The 25,740-nt window shown below is 43.0% G+C and overlaps 1 protein-coding gene and 1 long non-coding RNA gene across 4 annotated transcripts in view; one reads left to right on the forward strand and one right to left on the reverse strand.

The window, feature by feature from the left end:
* NUAK1 (NUAK family kinase 1) overlaps window positions 1–25,740 on the reverse strand; it is a 47,085-nt gene that overhangs the window by 7,419 nt on the left and 13,926 nt on the right. The window contains exons 2-4 of one of the 2 annotated variants that reach the window (XM_015864112.3): window positions 15,905–16,025; window positions 4,986–5,137; window positions 3,639–3,704 (exon numbers count right to left, since the gene is read on the reverse strand). In XM_015864112.3, the coding sequence (XP_015719598.2) occupies window positions 3,639–3,704; window positions 4,986–5,137; window positions 15,905–16,025 (339 nt within the window). Of the gene's footprint in view, window positions 1–524; window positions 1,171–3,638; window positions 3,705–4,985; window positions 5,138–15,904; window positions 16,026–25,740 lie in introns of those variants that run through there. The other variant, XM_085518793.1, reaches the window with a different exon arrangement.
* On the forward strand, window positions 5,133–12,404 carry LOC146762407 (uncharacterized). Of its 2 annotated transcripts, none has more exons than XR_014935454.1 (2): window positions 5,133–11,190; window positions 11,571–12,404. It is a non-coding gene; the product is annotated as an uncharacterized LOC146762407 (long non-coding RNA). The 2 variants fall into 2 exon arrangements; XR_014935453.1 differs by having other exon boundaries at window positions 5,133–9,975.

Below are 25,740 nucleotides of genomic sequence, written 5' to 3' on the forward strand. Positions count from 1 at the left end.
ACATATATAGAGGGATACACATACTATTGTTCACACTAAGAAACCCTCAAACTTGGGCATTTTTGTTTCCATTTTGACCATTCAGGAAAAGCGTATTTATGCTGCAGTCCACTCCCATACTCAACAACTGATGTTTAACAGCTTTTCCCATCAAAACTGTCATGCCCTCCCCTCAAAACAAGACTGATAGAAGCCAATGTTACTTCATGTTCAGGGCACATAAATGGAAGACAAAGAAAGTTTCTAAACTGGGAGGAGCTGGGAAGTGGGCTTTATTCCCCTCACTTCATGAGGTGGATGTTTTGTATTTACTGTTACTATGACCAACCAGATGCAATTTATTGTTTAAGAGTGGACTATAAATTCCACAAAGTTTGCACTCATGGAAATCATCGGGTTTTCCCTACTTCAGAATCCTTCTCTTTGTACTGTAGACATAGAAATAATTATGTCTCTTAAAGCAAATGAAACGTGTGCAGTGGGAGAGACTCCCAGCAAGGTAAATCCCAATTACGTACACTTACTCTGTATATGCGAAACCCCCGTGGGCTCTCAGTGGTTAGTCAGACTGGTGTCCCCTTACCAGCAAAAGAGAAAGCGCAATAAGTAGAATTATGCTCCTATTAGACTTGCATTTTTCTCTCCTTTGGGGCTGATCATTCAGTTTGCATCAAGGTCCGACAGACATCTATTTTAGGTGCAATTCCCAGTCCAGAAGCTGTCACAGCCCTCTCTCTGCATCGCTCCAGGCTCCGTGACAGAGGCATCCCTGGGGGTAACTTGTGGCACAGGGCACTGTCACAGCATTTGGATAGCAAGTGATACTGATTCCCTGGCTGCTGCATTGTGAAGCAGTGTCACTCCATCTCACTGCATGCAATTTGGGGGATTTAGGTGCTGGGGAGGAGCTGCAGTGCTGCACAGGGACATGTGGTCCTCATCACACTGAAGTGCAGGAGTTATGGGCTAATGGAGGCAGCTACACCTCCACCCCATTGCTAATTCTTTCAGTAAAAGTCACCCCCAGCGTGACTCGAAGACTGAGTCCCTTTAAGATGAGTTGAGAAAATCACCCTCCAGCTTTGCCTTGTGGACCTGCAAGACTTGTGATTTTTGTCAGCCTTCAGAAACTGGCTTCTCCGAGTTGTTATACTTCCACGTGATTGCTTCTGAAGATTTTCATTCACTGTTTTAGCTTTAAGAAAAAGAGCTCATTATGTTTCTGAACACCACTTCACGACCTTCATTTGTACCACTAAAATTTACAAGTCCAAGTTAGCGTGGTATCAAGTAAAATGGCTCAGGGCCCTTTCAGCTCAGATAATATTTTCTAGTGGATTAATTGTCCTCTTTATTTCCTGTTCTGAAAGAACTGCCTGAGTTGTGATGCATGGATCTATTTTTGCAGTATCTTGCTAATTTTATCCTCTCGTCACAGTGACACGTATGTGTATACCACAGCGTATAGATCACTGGCTTCTTTAGAGGTGTGTTTCCAATGGCACATGGCGCCCAGGAACAAAGGGATTCCTCTCATTTTGTCATTCTTAAAACCAAACTGCAGATTTTGTAAGTAAGTGCCTTGTAATCCACTGAATGAAATGTAAATACTGGGGAAGTACAGATAAGACTATCACTCTCGCTTCCAGAAAATGCTTTCCTCTGAGCGTTTGAGGCCATCTGACAATGCTGCATATTTCTCTTTTCCTGCCTGAATAAACCATATAGAAATAATCTCAGAATCAGGACCTGATAGATTTGCTCCTAATAAATAATTTACAGCTCCATATGTGTTTCCTTGCCAACGGTTACTGTTTAGTAAAACAAAGAAGAAGTGGGAAGTTAAATTTTGCACAAGTAACCCAGAAACCACAGTTAACGTATTCAAGGCTTCAGCATCAGGGAAATAGCAACAATATGTTTAACACTGAGGATTCACGGCTGACCTTGGTCTCAAAGTAGGGAAGGTGTCAAAAATGAGCCAGAAGATAGAGAAAGGAAGAAACTGAGGAAGGGCTGGACACAAAACACCCACAAGGCAGCTTAAATACAGCTTAGTTCAGGAAAGAAAAGCCTTCCCAAAAAAGATGGGGCCAAATTTTGGAGTTGCAGCTCCCCATGCAGTGCCCGACTCTATGGCAGCTGAAATACATCTGCGGTTCTGCAGTCCTGCAAGGTCTGGAGAGCAACCCTGAGCCCCATCCTCCCAGCAGGAAGGCCGGGGCGGCTGCCGAGCCTTTGGACAAAGCGCAGCTCCCTGGAGGCTTGGGAAAGTGATTGGTTTTGCATATGAGGACTACAGCTCCAGGATCCAGGCCACCGCAGCTAGCAAATTCCACAAATTCCTCTTTTCTCTCAAGAATTCCCTGATTAGCTGGGAAGATAGCTTGGCGTGTATTGTGGAAAGAAAGGTCATCCTGCCTGCGGAAGCCTGTTTCGTATACAACATCCTAGAAAGGCGACTTTCTGGTTTCAAAAAAGCCAGGGCTGCAGCAGGGAGCAATGCTGCATGAGAAGTTTGCTCTGCCATGGGATGTTAACAGCATAGTGTCCGAGAGCTGCCTTGGATGAGCCCTCTGCAAAAGCCTATTTTTAGGCATCATGTTTTGACATGTCTTTAATCCACCGGTTGATTCAAGTTAGCTTCTGTCATCAGTGCTACGCAGATGGCAGCTACCATATGCTACTTTCCAATTCCATTGCACATCAGCTTACAATGAAGACAATCTCTCCAGTGCAAAGCAGTGCGTGCAGCCTTGTGATGTTCAGCAGAGATAAAATGAAAATCCAAGCGACTCGGATAGCTGGCTACACAGAAAGCAATTTGATTGCCTTTGCCTTGCTAATTAAGGAAGGATGTCTAAGAGTCAGCAGAAACTCTTTGGCATCTCTGCCCCTGTCTGTCTGCAGATTGGCACACCCAGACTCACTCAAACACAGCTCGCCAGGCAGCAACAAAGATGAAAGTGAAACAGATTCAGCTACATAGAATCTTCACTGGTCCCTGCATTATTTACCTTTGTGTTGCAGCTTTTCGAGAAAAAAAAAAAAAAAAAAAAAAAAGAAGGGAAAAAAAGGTCATTCCCATGCTTTCACTGGGGAGAAATGACATGGAAATGACATCACTATCCAAAGTATATGTTTGTGTCTGGAGTTCCAAGGCCATTTCCTAATGAAGCACATGTGCTTTACTGGGTTTATTTTGAAACTCTATTTGCTTATTTTCCAGCCATGATCAAAAGGACATTCAGAGTGTTCTGTTTGAGGCACTTGAACCCTGCAGACCAGGCGAGGTTTTCTCCTAGCCCCAGCAGCAGCCAGCAATAATACCGTTCATAAAATAAACTCATTTGCACAAAATACTCTGCTGTTTCCTACCAGTAAATAGATACTGCTTTGGGAATCGTGGTCTTGGGGCAGAAGGACATGGCCTTCTCCCCTGTATTATGCACAGCTTCATTTAGCTTGTATGACTTGTCACCAGCGGTGCTCCCTCCCCATCCTCCAAACCCTAGAGCCTCTTGCCAGATGCTGTTGCTTAGTAGCTGTTGCCATAACAGTGGCTCTTCTAACACCTTGGATAAAAATGTTACAAAATATGCAAATCCATTCAGAGAAGCCGAGAAAAAGAATCCTACCTTAATATTAAAATTGTCATCAAGAAGGATGTTTTCCAATTTTAGATCCCTGTGGACCACACCATTCTGAAAAAAGGAAGGAATAAGAGAACATAAGAAAATGCACAAATGAAAGGTGAGCTGGCAGGGTGGTCTTTGCATCTGCATTTCAGGGCTGATTTCACTGTCATAATACTCACGGCCCAGTGACTAGCGACAGGCAATGTATTAGTCACTTGGTGTGTGGTTAAGGGAAGAATGACTGGAATCTGTCCTCCCACAAAGCCAGTATAACAGCGGGAGGGGGGGGAGGGGGGTTCGGAACTTAATTGCAGCCTGGATACTGCCCCCACTGTGTGAAAGCAATATATTCTTCCCAGGCACCAGAAAACAATATCTGTCAATGACGTTAGTCCTTACTAAAAGCCCTCGTTCCTCCAATGTGCAGCCATGTGGATGGGAGGAGCTAAATTCCTAAAAAAACTCTAAAATGTTCAGGATGGAAATGAAGAAGTTTGGTTTAGGACAGAGCCTTTTTTAAAGAAATTTGGGGAAAATTAACTGGGTCAGGAAGGCTGCTGCAGCTTTTCAGTGCTGCACAGTGAGGACTTTGAAAACTTGCCTTGTTTATCAGAATTCAGATGGAGATCAAAATGTGTAAGAATTCAGATAAAAGACTCTGCTTGGTGTGCGTTGCCTTCACCTTGGTGAAAGTTTTGGCTCTGTGCAGCTGTTTCAAGTAGAGACAAAAGATCCGTGATGACAGTCAGTCCATCATGTGGGGTCTGACTGTTTGAATTGTCATTCAAATGGGTACCATGATGGATAAAGTCATTAGCAAAGTGTATCTTTCTTGTGTTCCTACAACATCTGGAAAAAAAGTTACTTTTGACTACTTGGAGCAAGTACAAGCTAAGGCTGAATACTCATACTTTTCTCCAACTCTGCTTTGGTTTTATATTTTCTGTCTCCTATTCTGAAACTGTTCACTTGCATACTGAACTTGCAAACTATCACTTGTTTGAATATATTAATATAAACACCCTAAAATTTATATGGGATGCCTTTTCCAGTTGATGTTGTTAATTACTTCCTTTATGTCAAATTTATTATTTCTAAGGGGAAAATAGGAGGTAGGGCTGATGTAAGAGAGTGGTGAGTAGTATGCCACAGCACAGGAAAACATCCTTAGACTATAAAAACAGGCAGTGAACTACTGTAGAGCATTCACTCAAGATCTCACGGTGTACTGATATAATCACATGTTGTCATACTTAATAATGAATGCTGTTGCTTCAGAAATGCTTTGAAATACAATCACTACGCAGCCTTCAAATAGCATTTATTAATATCAAATTCCTTGCTTACCTTGTGGCAGTAATGCACAGCAGAGACTATTTGTCGGAAGAAGTGTCTTGTTTCTCTTTCACTCAGCCGTCGCCTCTCACTGATATAGTCATACAACTCTCCCTTACTTGCGTACTCCATGATGATCACAATCTTATCTTTGTTTTCAAACACTGCACAAGATAAAAGAAAAAAAAAACCCACCGCTTACTGAAAATGTTTTAAAAATGACACTTTAAAGGGAGAAGAAGGCTTAGGATGACTGAACACAACTTGGTGTCTTCACTACAGCCTGCAAAGTGACACTTCCAAAAGCAACTTCCAAAGCTACACTTTCCAAAGAAAGGCAACAACATTTCAGATCAAGAGAAGGAAGGCTTTGAGGAGCTTCTGATTTTCACATGGCTCAATGAAAGAAGGTCTTTGTCTCTGTAACACGGGGTCCCAAGGTCACAGTGTCAGCTTGATCCTCATTACGTGAGGTAGGAACTTGTGCCTGTGACATCTGAATTCTAATCCTGGCTCCTCTTACCAGCGGTCCTCATGGGACTAGATGACAGAAGGAATCAGGAGCTATCACACCATCTGGAAAGGGTTAAAAATGGATACCTGACTGTGCCTTCAACTAATGCTTGATACAGAATAGCTGCTTGACTTAGAATAACTGCTGGCTTTCACCTGCCATCAAAACCCAGCAAATAAACTGATGCAAGCATCCTTTTCCGTTCCAGCTCTGTGCAGCAACATGGTGGGCACAGACACCTGAGCTAGCAGTGGCTGCAGTGTCTCCAGAACCGTATCTCTCCTGTCACAGTGCCTCTGCAGCCTGTCTCATGCACCCAACCCATCCTCGAGCTCAGTTATCTCCAGTTTCTGCTGCATGTCCCATGGCCTTCTGGAGATATGCCCTTTGCCACTTGTGCAGAGCTAGCAGGGGCACGCAAGTCCCACGTAAGTAGGAAGTAGGAACATTCATCTGACCTATGTCACACCAATGCTGCTGTTCCTTCAGAGCTCAGGCTACTTTGTGCCACGTGCTGTCAAGGACTTCACCAGGAACTGCAGATAACGCTTAATCTAGTAAAGCAGGCAATGAAAAGTCTCGAATTGCCACAGTGCCCTGGCTGCCAACAAGTTTTTCCCTTCTGACACCAAAAATCTTCCACAACCCAATGGAAACATCCTGCACCTGCCTCACATTAAAACATAGGGACTTTCAGTTTTATCCTCTGGTGGCAGCCTGCTGTCACACTAGCAGCAAAACATCTTCAGATGAATGAGGTTATAGGGGTCATTACAAGTGGATGCTAGTCTTGACCAGACCTGCTGGAACGATGCCTTCTCCTATCAGAGCAAAACCCTGCCAGTAGTTTTTAGTGTTTAAAAGATGGGGAGGGAGGAGGGGAGGGCAGTGAGGGAAGAACAACAACAAAAAAAAACATTTCAGTTTTTGCAGCAAAATGTGTAGCTGCCTCTCTCAATGCTGCTCTTAGGCTTTGCCTCATGTTCTCTCACACCTTGTCACTCAACTCCACAAGCCAAAACCTCTGCAGCTCCCTCTAACACCCCTGAACCCCAGCCAAACAGCTCTGATAAAAGGCAGAGGGAGCAGCCAGATAAAATTGGCTGCTGACTTGTCTGCTGGCCTTGCTGCACCCCAAAGCAGTGGCTCCTGCCAGTGATTACATCCTATGTGCATCCTCATTAACAATAAGCTTCGGAAACTGGAAGAGCTGTCTCTGGATGGATTGTGCTTATGGCATCCTCTCCAAGAATGACAGACTGATCTTGTTTGGGAAAAACTGAACAAATGCCGTGTCATATATGGAAGTGCTGTGGTGCGTTACCATTAATGCACATACTCGCTTTGCTAAGCTTGGAAAGGGTTGCTATACAGAGTTACGCAGGAAGGTGAAATGTAGTTTCGATAAGTCGAGACAAACTAATAAAAATGCCTTTATTCAAGCCGTCTGCTTTTTGAAAAATAACAACTGAATAGTAGATTCATTCTGCCAGGGGTTATACGATGCAGGTACAGGTGAAGCAGCCACAGGGCACCATGGATCTCAGTGGACTCTCATCAGCATAACAGCAATGACAGTCCTGCTACAACATGACATTCTTTTCTTCAAACTTAAGTTTTGACTAAAGTTTTGCCTTCATCACTCAGCTCTGAGGGCTGAACCCTCCTTGCTTGTCTAAAGTATGAAATTCTAAAATCTAATTTTTCTGAACCAAAATTTGCTGTATTGATAAAAGTCCTTATCCAGGCATATTACCCTACACTTAAACAGAAATGATGAGGAGAGCACTGAGTCAGGAGTGCATTTAAAGACACTTTCCACTACCCTTGGACTTAGAATCATAGAATCATAGAATGGTTTGGGTTGGAAGGGGCTTTTAAGATTATGTAGCTCCAACTCCCTGTCTATAGGCAGGGACACCTCCCTCTAGACCAGGATGCTCAAAGCCCCATCCAGCCTGGCCTTGAATGCTTCCAGGAAGAGGGCATACACAACCTCACTGGGCAACCCTTGCCAGTGTCTCACCACCCTAAGTTTGCAGAGGCCTGTTCAGCATGATTGTAGCTGAATGACTACAGAACTGCACTAGCAATTTATTTCTTCACCACGCAATAGAGGCAAATGGAGAATCTTTTGTTTCAGGGAGGTAGGAGGAATTTTTTTTGCAACTGCACTGTGTCAGTTTAAAGCACCTCTGTTGTATCAGCTGAATCTCATGAGAAGGTGCAGGGCCTCTTTCCCTTAGGGAGGGCACTGAACAGGGTACAAAAATGCTTTAAATATGAGCTCCCACTGAAGGAACATGGAGTGGGAATGCTGTAGGATTTATGTCCATGCACACACACACAAAGGAATTCAGTGGTCAAAACAATCAGGCACGTGACAAAGTGGTATTTTGGCAATTCTCAGCCCATCAGCCATGCACACCACGGATTTTCACAGCAGCAGTTAGGATGCCAGGCAGGCTTCATACAGACACTTCTAAATTTCCCTTCTGAACACAGTCTGCAGTTCTATAAACATACACTCCAAGAAAGCATTGTGGCCAACGGCTGGGGGGAGAGAGGAGGGCATTAATTAAAGGCTGGATTGACTTACTGCAAATAATAATGAGGTAATAAATATACTGTCCTGTTAACACCTGGGTTGTAACCTGCAGGCTGATGACGGACGGATTGCCTCCATATAGCTTCTGGGACGGCTCGGTTCACTCTTTGTTTTTGCTGAGTATGATTTATTATCTGCCATCCTACTGCATATTCATTCTGAAACTCACCCCCACCTCTCAGCATGCCTGCAGCCTGGCTGCAACTCCTGTTAATGGAGGAGCAGGGCTCCAGTGGGATCCCGTGATTCACGAGAACCCCACTGCTCCCACTGATGGTGTAGCCATGTCACGGCCTGCCAGTGCCCCTCAACCCTGACCAAGGTCAAGGGAGGGAGAGAGGTTGTGTATGGGCAAGGTGGGGCTGCTCCTTCTTCTTTCAAAGCACTGATACTCTACAAACAGAGCTGCTCAAATAAGATAAGTGGAAAGTCAATGGTATCAGCACCCAGACAGGTGGTAGCAGAAGGGATGGCCTGTCAATCTCATATCAAGAGACCACGGTTGCTTAGATACAAGGCATGAGCTCCACACATTTAAGGAGAAAGCAGCAGGAGGAACACTTGCTACAATTTGTGTGTCATTTATTTTTGAGCTGCTGTGTTTATTTCTACTGCTCTGCAAGCTGAGTGATGCCAAGAGAACTGCAGTAAGGCCTCAGTGCTGTGGAAGGCCTGCTGCATCCCCTCAGCCATTGCAGTCAGGCAGTGCGGGGCAGTGGTTGCAATATCTTTGTAGACAGAGCCCAGAAGACTAAAGCTGAGACTCCTGCACTTCCATCTGGCCATGGGATAGAAGGGAGGACAGCACCATGAGAGCACAGTAGGAACTGAAGATCAGGGAGAGGGAATGGGATGTACCATAAGGTACATGGAACAGCATGATTGCATCCCTAGGAGATGAGCAAGACAACTGTGTTACTGTATGAAGGTATGGTGTATGACAGCATGAAGAAATAGCATCTTCCAGTGAGCTACGAGCTTGCTTGCTGTGTCCATCCCCAAGAGCCTTAGTGCTCTGCACAAGCCACAAAGGGTGCTTAAGTTCCAGTGGTCAAGGACAGATTTCTTACAGCTTTTCTCTAAACTCTTCCCTTAACCCTAATATGTTTATTAAAAAATAAAAAATAAAATAATTTTTAAAAAAAAAAAAAAAAAAAGAAGAAAAGAAGAAGAAAATTCTATACTTCTCAGCTGATAATTGAAACCAAATCTGTTGGCTTCAAAACTCATTGAAGAATTAAAATGTGAAACTGGGAAAGAATTCCACTTCTCACTACCAGAGACATATCTGAGACAAAGTACATTTTGTAATGTCAACAATCTGTCTCTTTCACAGGCTGTTCTACTACAGCAGTAATTCTTGGATATAATCTCTCTGCATATTTATATTTAGAGGCCATGAAATGATGAACTCAAATTCTATCTACAGCTTTCTATCTTCTAAATTGCACTGGTAGGGTAGGGACCTCTTCCTGATAAGCACTCTTCTTGTATTTTCAATCTACTGCTAAATTGTGCCTTTAGCTCCATAGCCATCACTTCTGCTGAAACTGCTTGGGACAAGATTGTCATTGGGTGAACATACTGTCCAATTTCGGTGTTGCCAAAGATGGACTTTGCCCCAAACGTGTTGAAAGTCCACACAGACCTGGTTTTGCAAACATCAGTCAGAAAGATTTCAGAGCACACTGGACATCTCTCTGCTTCAGACTTATTTGCAATCAAATTTAAAAAGCAAAATGAAGCAGAATGCTTTTGCCCTTTCTTCAAGCTTCCAGGATGCTGAAGGCTGTGTGAGTGCTGAGGGGGGAGGATTTTTTCCTCCTTAATGGACTACCTCCTTGCGGGCTGATTCCATTTGGTTTACTTGTAACCCTGGGGTAAGGATTTCAGTTTGTTAGTTTAAGAGGGGCGGCCAATCTCTTTGCACTGGAACCATTTGAATTCTCCTCATGCCTTTGCTCTCTATCAGAGCAATCTCCTAAATTAGTTCCAGTATGTTGACATTCCTTCCATCTGGTGTCTTTCCATTCAGCGGTATTTTTATTACTCTCTAACAGCCGCAGACAGAAGTACCTTTCCACTGCTACAAAATGCTCTTTTATTAAAGGTCAGCCAAATCAAAAGAACAAGAGAGTTTGTTTTCAATTTTAGAGATGCAGACGAGAATAACCTTTTCATTGAGAAAAGTCATGTATGACCCAATTACCTCACTCGTATAATAAGGCACGAATTTTTCTTCAAAAGATTAGCGAATACTGAAGCGTTTTTTACCTTAGAAATTCTGCCCTGTGTGTCTTTTGTGTTCTTGACCGCTCAGAAAGGTCTACAGCCCCCTGATGTAAAGATACTTGAAAACTGTATTCTTTATTTTATATATTATTTTAGTTGCTTATGTCTGGTTTTGAACTGTGCATATAGCAGCCATGAAAAAAATCCAAGGTTTAATTTAGCAAACCGCTATATGTATATGTTTAAATTTATGCATATGCTCCATTATGATGGAGGATAATGATACAGAAGTATGTGTTTTAAAGATATGCATGTGCTAAATTGCTTTCCTAAATTATGGCTTCATTGCATCTCTTCTTAAATTAAAGGAATGTAGTTAAGATCCTGCAATAATCATTTTAAATCAGACAGCATGCTACAATTTACCTTCCAGTGGGAATTAAATCAAAATGAGAACCATTATCCTTGCCGAGGCTGTTTCTCAGAGAATGAGACTCGGGATATGCAGATTTTGACCATCTACTATTTAAAAAAGGAAAGGGAGGAAAAATGAGAGCTGCTAATTCGGCCACAGTACTACATGTTACACTAATTGTCTTTTGTTTCAGCAAAGAATACAAGAGCTAATTCCCCTTTTCTTCTTAATTATGATTACTAACTGCTGAGGAACCTCAGACAAGCAAACATTTACATTGCAGTGGGAGGACTGTGTAAGTGGAAAGACAGAAACAAATTTCAGTGCTGCTCGCCATCACTTTAATGTCCAAATTGAACTTGCCAGTGATTTAATGAGTTTGGGTTAATGTCAAGCCAAACAAAGTGATGTTTGGATGGTCATCCTGAATGAGAGGAAATTCATAAAGGTGGGTATGAAAACCGAAGAGTTAATTTTGTTTATATTTGCTTCATTACTATCGCCAGACTCTAGAAATATTACTTGGTGTTCTTGGGTGTTATCAACTGAAAACAATGGAAATAAAGTACTCTAAGGTCAAAAGTCTACATAGTTAGAGGAAACCAATTAGAAATGTGCTTAAATACTGTCACGGCTGAAGTACTTTCTGTTGGCAGAATTAAAGAAAAAAAACTTTTCCAGATTTCCAGCTTTCATCATTCTCGTTAGAAGCCCTGCCATCCCCATGACGTTTCAAGGGATTTGCACTGACGTTTTCAGGTGTTTTGCACACAGAAAGGTTCAAGTAATTCAGCACTGAGGTTTGCTTTGGTTATGTCTGAAAAACAGGAGAGACTGGGACCACCTGCACAGCACTGTCAGACTGAGACACAGTGTCAGGCTGCTCTCCATACAGATGGATCTACAGACCACGGGGCTGCCACCACTGTTCTGCATTGCCTCCATCCTGCAGGGATACACATGGACAGCACCTGCTTGAAGCAGTGCTGCTGCAGAAATGCAGCCTGTCTGCAAAGGTGCATTTGTCCTGGAGATGCTGAAGAATCACATAGATGTGGCAATGAGGGACATGGTTAGGGGGCATGGCGAGGATGGGCTGATGGTTGGACGAGGTGATCTTAGAGGTCTTTTCCAACCATAATGATTCTAGGATTCTGTGTCTTGCCAGCTGCTACTGGACAGCCGTTTTGCAGTGTGTCTGCTCTCACTGATGTGGTTTGACTGACACAACTCAAGGAGCATGCACAAAAGAGAGTCCTTTGTGCTCCTGAAACACCTAATGTTTGTTTTCATTTTCTTGTACAGAAGCCTGTTACCAAGCGTGAGTTTGAATATGTACTTGGCAAGTAAAATCAGCATCTTGAAATGCTATGCCACCATCAGTACACACCATCAGATTTCCTTCCATTGTCTTTGGTATTTGAAAGAAAAGCTGAATTTATTTTCTGATTAACCAAAGCCTGCCACCTCACTCAGGTCACTGTGGTTGGGATGCCTTTGTGCTTTTTGCATTTCTTTTTCTTACCCATAACAAAAATACAACCAAATAAAAAGAAGTCTGTCTTACATAGGAATTTCTTTTTATTTTTTCTTTTCTTTTCTTTTTTTTCTTTTTTTTTTTTTTTTTTTTTTGTGCCTTGTTGCTTTAAAAGGTCCAGCACTCCTCTAAGCATCCTGGCCCCAATCCAGCAAAGCACTTAAGCATGCGCTTTCCTTTGGCTACTTGTTCATGTTAATGCCATCCTGTTCCATTGGCACTGAATTGTGATCCTAATATCCTTTCATTCTTCAGGGAGAATCTTCATCAAACTATTTCTATTAGCCTGTTAGCAAATAATCTGTTTATCTTCAAGTGTCATTTGCAAATTAATAGACATTTCTATATGGTTATACCGAACAAGGACAACTCTTCCAGCACAGAAACATGTAGGTACTGTATTTCATACCACAGAGATTCAAGAGCTCACTCCTGACTGTCCCAAGCATAACTTCATTCTTGTGATTAGTCTATCACATATTTAAATGTTTACAGAATCAGACCCTATGTTCTTCCCCGGCTTTAACTTTTATAAAGCATTGCCAGATGGAAGTGATTTTGCACTCAGACTACTCCTTAAAAAATATGCTAGCTCTGAAAGGTTTTATTATCAAATCCTGGAGTTTCCAAGGCAAAGAAAGAAATAGGGCAGGGGAAGGTGGGGTAAAGGGGAGACAGACAGAGGTATTATTCTATAAATTAAAATTTATGTCCTGAAATCAGAACACTGATAGCAAAGCTAGCTTCATTTATCCAGTCCCTTTCAAGGAGTTTAAAGTCACTTGAAAGAGCACTTCCCTTGCAGCTGCACTCAACTGATTGCCTATTACAGCCCTGCTGAGAGGTTGGAATTTCTTTGGAGCCAGAACTGTAAAGCTACCCTCACGGTAACGGGCAAGATACCTTCCTTTTCATTGGGTTACAAAAAAAAAAAAAAAAAAAAAAAAAAAAAAAAGTATCATTAAATCAAAAAGCTTTGTTGCCACCTATTTGGATTTGCTTGATGCAAAATAAATAAATAAATAAGCTTGAGTTTACGGCAAGTTGACAAATTCAGAGGTTAATTGCTTTCAAGCAGGCAGGTCAAAATGATACCTAAACAAAGATCCTACTTAAGGAAAACACATGTTTGTAAATGCCGTACAAAGAGCTTTCATAGATGCTACAGAGAGATGTAGCATTGTCCTTGCTAGGTAGAGTCACTGTTATGAGATATGCAGTGGTGGTCTGAATACCTACAGTAAGAATCAGTGAGAGCAGAAAGGTGTTCATGGAATAGCTCCAGTCTACAGGTTAAGCATCTGACTAAAGTTAGTCAGCTAGACTCCATCTGCCATCAAAAGGAACCACCAGCTTAGCTGAAAAAAAAAGATCTCCTAGGAGAAAGCAAACCACCCAGTGTAGATGTTGATCCCTCTTGACTAAAGAGAGGAAAATTAGACTTCTGGTGTAGCCCAACTGCCTAAATACTGGACGGCTCCAATTTAGTGAGTCAAAGCCCATCCCTGAGGACAGAGTAACTTCAACATTTTGAGTCAGAGAATGACAATATTATCATTCTTTATGCCTCACTCACCTCCCACTTCAACAGGACACAAATACTTGGGTCCTAGATGTAGTCCTATAACCATACTACAAGTATACTCTTAGGCTTGAAATGAAGCATAGCTTAAGGGTCATTGAACTCAGAGCCTGATCTTTGGGCAGAACATGACTGCGGTTCTAGACCCAGTTGCTCAACCACAGATCTTTCCAGTACTATGACATCCGATGTTCTAGCATTGGCTGCTATGGCTGAATACTGACCCTGACTACCTGGAAAAGCTGGACAAGCTCTATTAAATTCCATCTTCCAATGGGCTGCATTCAAACCAAGTAGCTGCCTTCCAATGTCTATCCCTCCAGGGCATGAGTTAAACACAAGAGGCCGTGCTATGCTCTGCTTTCTAGAAAACTGAAAGGAAACAAACCAGCAAGAGAATGGAAAACTTCCCAGAAATGAGAGAAAAACGGCTTCCAGGTTTGTCTCCACAAAGGGCTGCTGCTGGCTGATGAAGCACAACAGCAGGGAGCTGCAGAGGGAAGTAACATCACCCACCACAGGCACTTGTCCTTCTGGAGATGGGATGAACCTGTCTGATTCTCTGCAACAGTGACAGTCCTCTCTCCACGGAAGGGAAAGGCTTGCTCCCACAGGTCTTCATCATCTGCCTCTTAAAAATACTCTAATGTTTTTAACTTTTATAAATGTTTTAACTCGGGAAGAACTATTCAAACTAAGGATAAGAAGGGCAATTGGTCAAAGCACTGCAGCATGCTTCATCTTTTTCTTTTTTTTTTCAGAGTTCCTGTGCACATTTGAAATAAGTTTTGTTCCATTTGCAACCCACATGCTGACACAGCATCCCTCCTCTTTTCTGTTCCCAGATCCTGTTATGAGTTTATTCAATAAAAAGACAGATATTCATCTCTTTTCAAGTAAAAGAACATGCTTTTGAATAACTCAATATGTGATACCGTAACAGTACTCCAAGCCAGCCCTTGTTTTAATCAGTTGTACTGACTGTTGGAGTGGAGCAGCCATATACATATCATCACCTTGCGCATTTACCTCGTGGGTATGTAAATATGAAGGGCTAAATTTGGGCTGCCTGCTATGTGTATGGAGGAGGTGAACCCCTGGGAGAAGACCACCCAACCCAAGCCCTTCCAAGCCTTCAGAGAACACAGCCCAGGTCCACAGTTGCTGCCCTTCGTGTAGGGCCTGGCAGCATACCTCTCAGCTGGTATCTTTCAGCATGTGCTTTCCTTGCCCCCCACAAGCTATTTAGCTCTATCTGAGACATTGTAGATTTGAGGAAGGAAGGAAGGAGAAGGACATTCTCCTGCAGGGTAATACTCTACAAATAAATAAACAAATAGGTGAAAAAAACAAGAATGCTCCAGCTTCCTGCTCCTTGCTCTGGACAAGGGAGCAACTCTAGGAGCCAGGAATTATCAGCCTTCATTTCTGTGTCCCAGGAAGAAAAGAGTTAGAGAGAAACACAAGGAACAGGAAACATGAGTGATAGTCCAGTGACCAGACTGACAAGAAACTACAGAGCTTGGTGGGAAGTGGATACTGGGATTCATGGTAAAAAAAAAAGCAGCAATCACAGAACCAGCAAGACTAATATGCAGGTAATGGAGGACTACACTTAAGGAGAACATGTTTGTAAATAAAATGGAAAGTGTTTTTAAAGTCATTACAGACAGACACAGCATCATCCACGATAAGCAGAGCAAACAAAACCAATCTTGTGCAGCCCAGGGAAGAAAAGGACTGGCAGAGCGGCTGGGGACACTGAGCAACATGGAGCTGCTGTGTGAGAGGGGGTGAAATTAATCTTCCAGTAGGAGAATAAATGATACATGCAGTGATATCCAACCACCATAGAGGTAACACTCAAGTAACACAGGTTCTTCTCGGCAAAGGGTTACAAATCTGTGAAATGCTGGTGGTTCAGAGGGAAGGCAGCACTCAGAACAGACTCTTTGGTAAAAGATGGATTATGTCATGAGTGAGAGTTTGCAGGTCTGCAAGAAAGTAACTGAGCGGTTGGAGAGGAGAATTACATTCACTAACCTTCGTATATGGTGATGATATGAGGGTGGCTGAGGGATGACATGATCTCAATCTCCCGTCTGATGTGAACCATATCTTGTTCATCCTTAATTTTGTCCTTACGAATGGATTTTATTGCAACCTATAAATTCAGGAAATCAAGCATTATTCTTGGAACTGAACAGATGCATACAATCCATTAAGGAGAGTTCAGAAAATAAATACAGATGTTAGATGTTGGCAGAATGCAGAATCACCAAAACAAAGTTTTAAAATACAAACCTCCACACCCCAGCTCCTTCGTTTGAAAGCAATACACTCTCATTATGGCAAAGGATGACATGAAGCTTCATGATCTTCAGGACTTCGCTGAGAGGGAGCACAGCACTTTGTGGAAGGACCTCTGTGTTAGTCATAGAATCATCGAATCACAAAGTTGGAAAGGACCTACAAGATCCTCTAGTCCAACCGTCCTCCCATTACCGTTGCTACCACAAGCCACTAAGCCAGATTTCACAGCTCCTCACCCAAACACCTCTTGAACACTACCAGGGATGGCGATTCCACCACTCCAGTGCCTGACCAGTCTCTGAGAGAAGAAGTTTTTCCTTATGTCTAATCTAAATCTCCTCCAGTACAACTTGTGGCCATTTACCTCATTCTGAGGCAAACAGTAAAACTCCCCAAAGCCACTGATGTGGACAACATTCAGTTGGACACTATCATGTCTGACAATTTCAAACAGAAGCTTTGGAAACAGTTTCTCTGAAATAAGGCTAAGATCTCTGATGGAAAGGATGCAGAGAATCCATGGTGCTGATTACAGAACAGCAATCCTTGCTAATACTCCAAAGACCACATCCACGCAAGTTGTTCAATGGTCATCCAAAGCAGCTGAACTGCTCGTGACTTATTTCAAAATCAGAAGAAATAAATCTTTGAAATTCACATCTAAACTCATCCTCATATAAACCCGTGGTTTTCGGGCCCTGCAAAGCACTTATGCAATCACTGCAAAACCATATCCTTCCTGCATCCTTCCTCAATCAGCAACCTTTTTACAAGCACACCGTGTGACTGGGTATCTTTCCAAAAGGCAGGGTGGGAACAGAGGAAGTGATAGCTGAACTTGTGGTATAAATTCAAATTACAACAGCCCTTGTGAGTGTGTGATGGTTGCCTGTGAAAAAGGGCTTATTTGAACAATGCCATAAATAATTGCAGAGGTCAACTTGTGCCCTTTGAGAAATGCCCAAGCCAACAATGGAGAGACGCTGGTGTGAGGGAAGGTGAGGGCACTGTGCAGTCCAGATGGCTGCACGGCCTTTATTATACTCAATATTTACCCAGTTTTATTTTCATAAGGCAGAGTTCAAGGAATATATTATCAGCTGGATTAAAATCAACAAGAAGCCTTTGAAATGCATCGCTGACCTGCTGAGACGACAACCACTTTATGGGTAAACAACACTTCTGTCATTCTATGCAGCCAACCACTATGGACCTCTCCTGCGAAAACACGTGTAAATCTGTGATTTATGTGATTTTTCTGGTTCCCTTGGAAAAATACTTTCACTGCCTACTTTAGAAATTGCAAGTAGCATGACCAGTATTGTTTTCATTACATGATGTAGCATCAAGGATGCTGAAGAAAGAAGGGAAAAACCTAGAATATTAAATAAAATGGAAATGCACATAAACAGGAGCTAGTTTCAAGGATCGGGTTTCCTATAAGGCCTCCAACTCTGAAAAGCAACGTTGTTCACAAAAGCAGTAAGCATATGCTCTATTCCCTTGAATTTCCTAAGATTTCAGCATGTGTTTAAAATCAAGCACGTGCTCGAGTGCTACTTTACTTAGGGACAGAGGAACTGAAAGCAGAAGTCAAAAGAGTAACTGATCAGCATACAGAAAACAAAACAGCTCTTTTCTTCCTCATTACCTGAATATTTGGTACAGAGATTTTAAAAGCAACAACACAACTACAGTCTTATCTATGCTACGCATATTTCTAGCAAAGGTAATGCAACAGATACTAATTGAATGAGGGACCCAGAAACTCTCCAAGCAGCTCTAGAGACAGAGAGGCCAACCAACAGTACAGACGAGGCTGCATTTTTCCCCCTTTTCATGTTTGTAATGAGACAGGCTGCAAATGCAAATACACCCTGTACACAAGAAGGATGTGGGTGGCTCTTGGAGCAGTATGTGCATTCCTGCAAGAAATAAATATAGACATGGGTAAAAACATGTGTTTTGTTGTTGTTTTTTTATTAAAAGACAGCCTTGTACTTGGCTCTGAGGAAGAATTTAAGAAGGGTTCCATTGTCAAATATACAACGGGAAGCAAATTCTTCATCACTCATGGCTGGTAAAGAAATAACGGCACCCCAGAGGGCCTGCCAATCTCCCACCAACTCAACTCTGTGCTTCGCAGACAGCACTTTTGTAAGTCCACACGTAATTACTGTAAATATCCTCTCAGGAATAACTGCACATGTGAAAACATATATTTTTAGATGCAGAAATGCAAATATGATGAAAAAGAGTGGCATATTTAGATGAATCTTCAAATGCAAACAGATGTGTTTCCTGGTAATATATATTATCCTGTAGAACCAGAGAATGTACAGTTTCACAGCCCTTGTTAGAGACCGGTTAATGCACCCAGAAACTTTTACTGTCTGGGGCTTTCTTCTCTCTCCCTCATCCACTTAAGATCTGTGACAGTGACTGGCATTTAGAAAGGGGGAGAGACAAGAAGCAGGTGTCCCCTGTCTCAATGGCAGTGACATCAATGGCTCACCCCAAGCAACCAGGATGGCTGGTTCACCCCAAGCATGTACCCATGCTCAGGACATGTATCTGACCACTCAGGCAAACAGCAGGAACACTGGAAGGAAGTCAGTGTCCCTTTGAGAGGGACAGGACACACCAGGAGGAGCACTGCATTCTGAGCGGATTGAGGCACTCACACCTACCAATGCAATGCTGTCACTGAGTATCTGCATAGCACACAAAGATGCTCAAAGCGCGGTGTGGCCAATTTTTACATAAGATTTGGGAGGCAAGTGGTGATTTGGCACTATACACTTGCTTAGAGGAAAATCAAAACAGATAGCTTGTGTGACTCCTAAAGGAAAGAAAAAGCCAGAAGCAACTCAGTTGCCACTTGTGTCTCCTCCCAGACTTCAGTATACCATGGCAGTGTCTGTCCCAACAAGCCATAGCATCATTACAGGCTAATTTCCAATACCTCTCCTCATGTTTCAGTGGCCACTTTTCCTCTCTGAAAGAGTCCCAGGGAGGTGAAAAGATCACCTCTCAATAAACACATTCTAACCCCATGCTGTCTGCCTGGCAGCCTGCATAGGCCCTTCCCAGTGGATGGGCTCAAGGCATCACAGAATCACAGACTGTTGGGTTGGAAGGGACCTTAAAGCCCACCCAGTCCCACTTCCTGCCATGGGCAGGGCTGTCACCACTCAGTTCATGCTACCCAGGGCCCCATCCAACCTGGCCTTGAATATAAGCAAGGATGGGGCATCCAAGGACTATCAAGAGTGCCCAGTGACCTGTTAGGAAAGACCAACGAGCAAATGACTACCATCAGTGGGCTTCCACAGACTAAGTGACATCCTGAAACAGGATTGGCAATGAAGCAGGACAGTGCACACTTACGTGGGTGCTGCTGCCAGCTCCTCTCCTTCATGTATGGGATCTCTGCCAACTGAGTATTTCCAGCCGCCTGTCTGCTCAGATCACACCAGCAAGGGTGTACGGACTCACCTTCCCTGATGTGAAGGCATCAACATAAACAAGAATGCACCCCACACTATTTTTCAGTAGTTTCTAAAAATAACACGAGTCATGATAACATTTTATTTATTTATACTTCATACTTTTCATCTTTCAGAGCAAAATAAGGTTTCTATCTGCGTTTGCTGTTGTTTGGTTGTAAAGCAAGCACCAATCATAGGATTTCTTTTACGAGATGCATTTTGCTCAGACGTATATTCTGGAAAATATATTTCCAAAGTGTGCTTATGCTTTTAACACCCAACAGAGCTGGTTTCATTATTCGAAACCTCACTGGACTGGTGCCAGATATGGTACACAACAAACCCGAACAACTCAAGCCTAGTAAGAAATGACCTCAATTGAGAAATACCTTATGAAAGGACTTGTTTGTCCATTCTTTAGGCCCTTTTCTTGCTTGCTTATTTGCCTTCCTTTCTCTGCAGCAGCTCTACTGTGAGCAACATCAAAATTTATTAAGGATCACAGCATATGAATCAAGAGCAGAACAAATGCAATACGCGTTTTCACATCAACTAAATTAACTACTCAAAATATTCCAGGTCTGTAGAGAAAGTGCTATTAGTCCCTTTGGTACTCTCTCAGCACTGTTCTTATACCTCTACCACATTTCCTCGATACATTTTACTGGCTTTAAGACTAAGATAATTTAATTATGGTATTTTTAGTAGCTTTACTAGTGGAGGAATTTGTACTTTTCCTAGCTTCTTGTCTTAATGAGAATTTCAGATAACTCCAAGACCTTGAGTTCACACAGTGAAACATATCAGATTCTTAATAATGAAATCTAAAGCCTCTTACCCCAACAAAACAAGTTCAAGAGCACCCAAAGCCCCTGTAACCACAGCACACAGTCTGGCAGAACACTTTAGCACATACCTAACTTCACACATGTGACTTTTGTGGAAGAGCTCACACATGTAAAGCTAAAGACGTGCATAAGCATCAAGGTCAGAGCTCAAAACTAGAGCATGTGATGGTCCCTGTGGGGACTGGTACTGAGTGATTCGATGGCCTTAATCTAGTTGCTGAAGTTTACTGCTTACGTGCATGAGTGCAAGTACAAGCATACACATTTCCCATTAGGAGAACCTTTGTGAGATAAATATCCTTGACCAACAAACCAAAACAACTGTGTCACTGTCCCTCACTGGCTGTATGCAGCAGGAGCATCCTCAGTGCCTCCTCTGCAGCCCTGATGGCAATAAGTCCCATGGCCACAGAGGATGATGGGAGAAGAGTGCACCAAGGATGGACCAAAACCACCTCCACCTGCACAGCCAGTTTGAGTACTGGCCCCTGCACATGAATAGGTAGAGGGAATATCCTCCCCAAAACATATAGCACAAGGGACAGAAAGCAAGGGGCCATGAAGCTCCAGTACAGTCACACATTTCCAAAGGGCTCTGCATGAGCATGGCCCCTGCTTGGCCACTGCTGTGTCCTCAAGAAACAAATAAGAAAGAGGGAGCACAGCTTTTGGCTACCTACCTCTCTGTGAGTCAGCTTGCAGAGCCTGCTGGGCAGGAAGCATGAAGAAACAAGCTGCTCTCTTCAAGGCTGTTATAAATTGCCTGTCTCCATTTGCTGGAAAGAGGATTTATACTCACTCTCTGAACAGCGCAGAGAGATTATGAAGTATTTTCCAATATGCTTCATGCTTCTTCGCTTTTCTTTGGTACGAGTAACTCGAACTGAGCTATAAATACTTCAAAAATATGATGGTTGCAAAGGTTTCTGTACATTCAGTCCTATCAATAAGAGAAATGTCTCTTCCTCTATTTGCTTCTCGGCTGCTGGGCAGAACACAACAGGTGGGATTCTCTTTTACAGATTCAGACCACACTGCGTACAGCAAAATATCTCAAAGCTTGAACATCTGGTAAAGGACAGAGCAGGCAGTAGGTGCCTATTTCCATAGCACATCTCCATGTCTGTTGCGTCACTGCTGCCTCATAAGGGTGAGCAACAAAGGTATGTTTTCATCAGAACATTGAATATTTCTCTTGATTTCAGGAGGCCAGTTCACTCGTTTTTGTCTCATTTCCAGCTAAGATGCATGAACACAAACAAAGGGGCAATTAATCACACTGCATAAAGTCCCAGATTGAAGTCCACTGCTGCTGAAGTGCAGGCCGAGCACATGAATGACACACGCGGCTGAGCCTTCCCCAGCAACCTCTGCATGCAGTACATTCAGTCCCATTGAAAACTATCCTCAACTCTCATTATCTACCATGGCTATTTTTAGGGCTGTGGAGAGATATGAACAAACTGCTTTTCTCCATAGGGAAGGCTGTGAATTGTAAGCTGGGTCCAACCTCTGTGCATACCACTCGCGCTCCGGACCAAATTCCGATGGGTTATTGCAATAGCCTTGCAGAGAGTTGGGAAAATGACATCAGGAAAGAGAGCACAGTCTCCTGAGGAAGGGAAAATGGATTGTTGTCATGGGGAGATATGTCAGAAATGCAGCTCAGCAAACAGTATTAAAAACAATTTTCTCTGGGTGCAGTGGGAAGGGAGGGTTATGCAGTCATAAACCTCTATCTTCCCAAAGCTGCGAAGCCCCAGCCAGCAATGGGAAATGGGTGAGTCCAGCCGGTTTCACAGCTCTGCTTCCTTTCCTTGAGACTCTTAGGTGGGAAGTGCAATGTGGCAAGTGCCAACAAGGGTGGGGAAGTAAAGAATAGGTGAATCAAGACGGGGAAGAGAGAGGCAGAGCAGAGGATGTCTGGGGGTGGGGAGAGAAAAGGCATATTGTTCTTTCCCCAGCCCCACGGCCCTTAGCAAGAAAGAATAAAGTCTGGCACCATGCAATGTTTTTCCAGGGGAGTCTGAAAATGCCTATGGCTCTTGGCCCAGACATCACCAACACAAGAGGAAGAGAAACAAAGCTATGGAATAGGGTGGCCCCCAAGGCTCTGAAATCTGATGATAAGGAGGGGAATGCTGATAATGCAGCTGCATTGAAATGGCACTTCCAGGGGTTGCACAAGGAAGAATAAGGAAAGGCATGGGACGGGCTGGGTAACTGTCTGGCTGCCAGATCTTCCAGGTGGGAAGGAGCCAGGAGTGGGTATCTCTTCTGGGATGCCAAGTACTCAACAGGTTCTGCAAAGGCATCCTCATGCAGACTTCTTGCAAGCTGTCTCGCCCATGAGGATTTATTTGCCGCGTTCCCTGATATGCAAGAAAAAAGCTGTCTTTAGAATCCAATCCCAGGCCCAACACAGGACTGAACAGCATCATGCAGGATGTGCTTTCGCACTGCCATCAAAACATTCATACACTGACTGAGAAGATGGAAGGAAGGTCACTGGGAACTGAAGCAAAATTAGCATCTGGCACCATGTGTTTTGTTTTACCTTCTCTGAGAATTCTCTCTGGGGAAAAAGAGTAAGGCTGATACAGTGCCATTGTTTTGGAGACTGACAATTTTCAGGTCCTAAAAGCCAGATCATCTCTGTGGTGATACTGCCTGGGAGACAAGCATACAACCAAACCCTAATTAATAGCTCAGCCCTACTGCTTGGTAGGTTTCAGCAAGTGAAGAGGAACTAACTAATCACAAATACTAGGCAAGGGGTTGTATCTCTTCCTAGTTCCCCCATCATTCACACAGAAAAATGCCCACAGAACCAAGTTTTAAATATCAGGAGAAACCACCAGGTTGGCACCTCTGTGCTGTACATAGTGACGGTGGCTGCCAGGAGGAACATGTGCAACACCCTTCCTCCACTTCTTTTCTTACCCCGGCATGGTGCCTGTTAACAGCATTTGTGTGCACACTTCCTGAGCAGCTACCGCCCTACTGCAAAATTCATAACCCTTCCCTGCCTTGTACCTGCTGCCCTCAGCTATGTATATGACGACTGACATATTTACACCATGAATCCTCTGAAAAAAAAATTCATCGAATGCTGAGAAGACTGGCCTTGGGTTGTCACAGAATCACAGAATCACAGAATGACCCGGGTTGGAAGAGACCTCAAGGATCATGTAGTTCCAACCCCCCTGCCTGGCAGGGCCACCAAACATACACATTTACTAGATCAGGTTGCCCAGGGCCCCGTCCAACCTGGTCTTGAACACCTCCAAGGACGGGGCATCCACAGCCTCCCTGGGCAGCCTGTTCCAGGGCCTAACCACTCTCCTAGTGAAGAACTTCCCCCTAACATCCAAACTAAATCTCCCCTCCTTCAACTTGGATCCATTTCCCCTAATCCTGCTATTGTCAGCCCTTTCGAAGAGTTTACTCCCCTCCTGGGTGTAGGTTCCCTTCAGGGTTGTCCTTGCTGCCTTGGATCATACAGCTGTGTATGAATCATTTCAGGACTGATACTCCATCAGGAGTGAAAAAAAAAAACAAAAAACATTCATCATTTCCAATAGCATTTAAAAGCAAAGGTTAACAATGTGGTTATTGATTTTCCACTTTGAAGCAATTAGTTTTCAAAATTGAGAGAAGGGAGGGCTGCAGAATTCAGAAATGGGCAGGCTACTAACAGAAGTTAGAAATATATTGAAAAACCTTTCCCTTCCCAAAATGAAAGATTTCATACCGCATTAATGATGTCCTGTCTGCCCTGGTAGAAGCAGAGGATTCAATGAAGAGTGGAGATTGGACAAGACAAGGTTATTGGAGATGTTTGCAGCTGGGATTGCCAGGACTGGAGCCCAATGCTGGCAAAGTTGGAAGAGTCTCCACCACATGCAGAGTTCATCTGCTTGGACAGAAGAGTCATCACACTTAATCTTTCTTGACAAGATCCTTCTGAATATCCAAAGATGCAATATTCAATACTTCGAAATGGTTGTACCTACCCTGCATAAAGCAGACTTCTGATCTAATTCTAAAGGACTAAAGAATGGCCAAGTTTGAGTTTTACTGTTGTCATGCCCAGAACAATAGGAGACCATCTCATTTCCAAAGCCTAAAAACATACAAATACCCCATCCAGCTACCTTCAGGCTTCCAAGGAAAGTTCATGTTTTGGCACATGAGGAATTATATCTGGAAAGTAAATGAGGTAAGGGATTTCCCTTAGGCAGTGGAGGTTCATAACAATAATTAAAAGGAAAAAAAAAATGCTTTAAAACCTCAGCTATGGATCAATCCTTAATAGATATCAACCAGCACTGAATGCCACATTGACTGAATAGATGAAAACTGCATTTATAGGTAACTTCTGGTGAAGTTGCCAAGCAGATGTTTATTCTTGGCTTCCGCATTTACAAAAGCCAAATGCTATACTGAATTGGTATACACAAAGTCTGACTGCTTTTCTTCCAGGTTATGATTTTGTTTAAAAGAAGGAAGAGAAAGAAAAAAGAAAAAAAAAGTTGACCAGTAGGAAAAAACCTGGTAGCATCCGTTTCTATCATGTCTGTTTATATCATAGTTTAAATAAGGTTAGAATTGTGCAATCATTACTGATCAACTTCCAAATACAGCACAGCTCCATCCAGCACATGTGTAAAACAGGAAAAATCACTGGAAGTGAATCATGTGTCGGTCTTTTAACTTCTGCAAGTCTGTGTGCAGACTGTTTAGCGCTAATTAAATTACTGGCAAGTCAGGTTAAAGAGGAGTGAAAGAATTCACAAGCCCCAGCTTTACTGTTCTCAGCATTACATGGATATTACAGATTCACTCTCCAAAAACTGGAAGATAGATCTCACGTTCACTTTGAGGTTTGATCCCATAGCTACCACAGCTGCTGACGTAACGCAAAATGCTAACTTGGGACAGCAGAGAGGGACGTTAATACAATGTTGTTTTTTTCATTGTGAATAAGCAGCGAACCACGCTGAAGTAATCCTTTGTTGCAGGAGTGCACACCTTTCAAGGCACTGATTTGGGGATGAAATGTAAAACCAAGATCCTGGCTACTTCATTATAAGGCCCCAGTGCCTGGCTCTAGTTCCAAATTGCAAATGACAGTCTCCTATAATTCCTCCCAATAATTTAAGTTGGTAATGGGGATATTCACACCCTTTAAGAAACTGCTGCAAAGTATTATGATGTTCTGCTA

Source organism: Coturnix japonica, chromosome 1, assembly GCF_054131305.1.
Source record: "Coturnix japonica strain WE chromosome 1, WE-NBRP24, whole genome shotgun sequence".
NCBI classification, from domain to species: domain Eukaryota; kingdom Metazoa; phylum Chordata; class Aves; order Galliformes; family Phasianidae; genus Coturnix; species Coturnix japonica.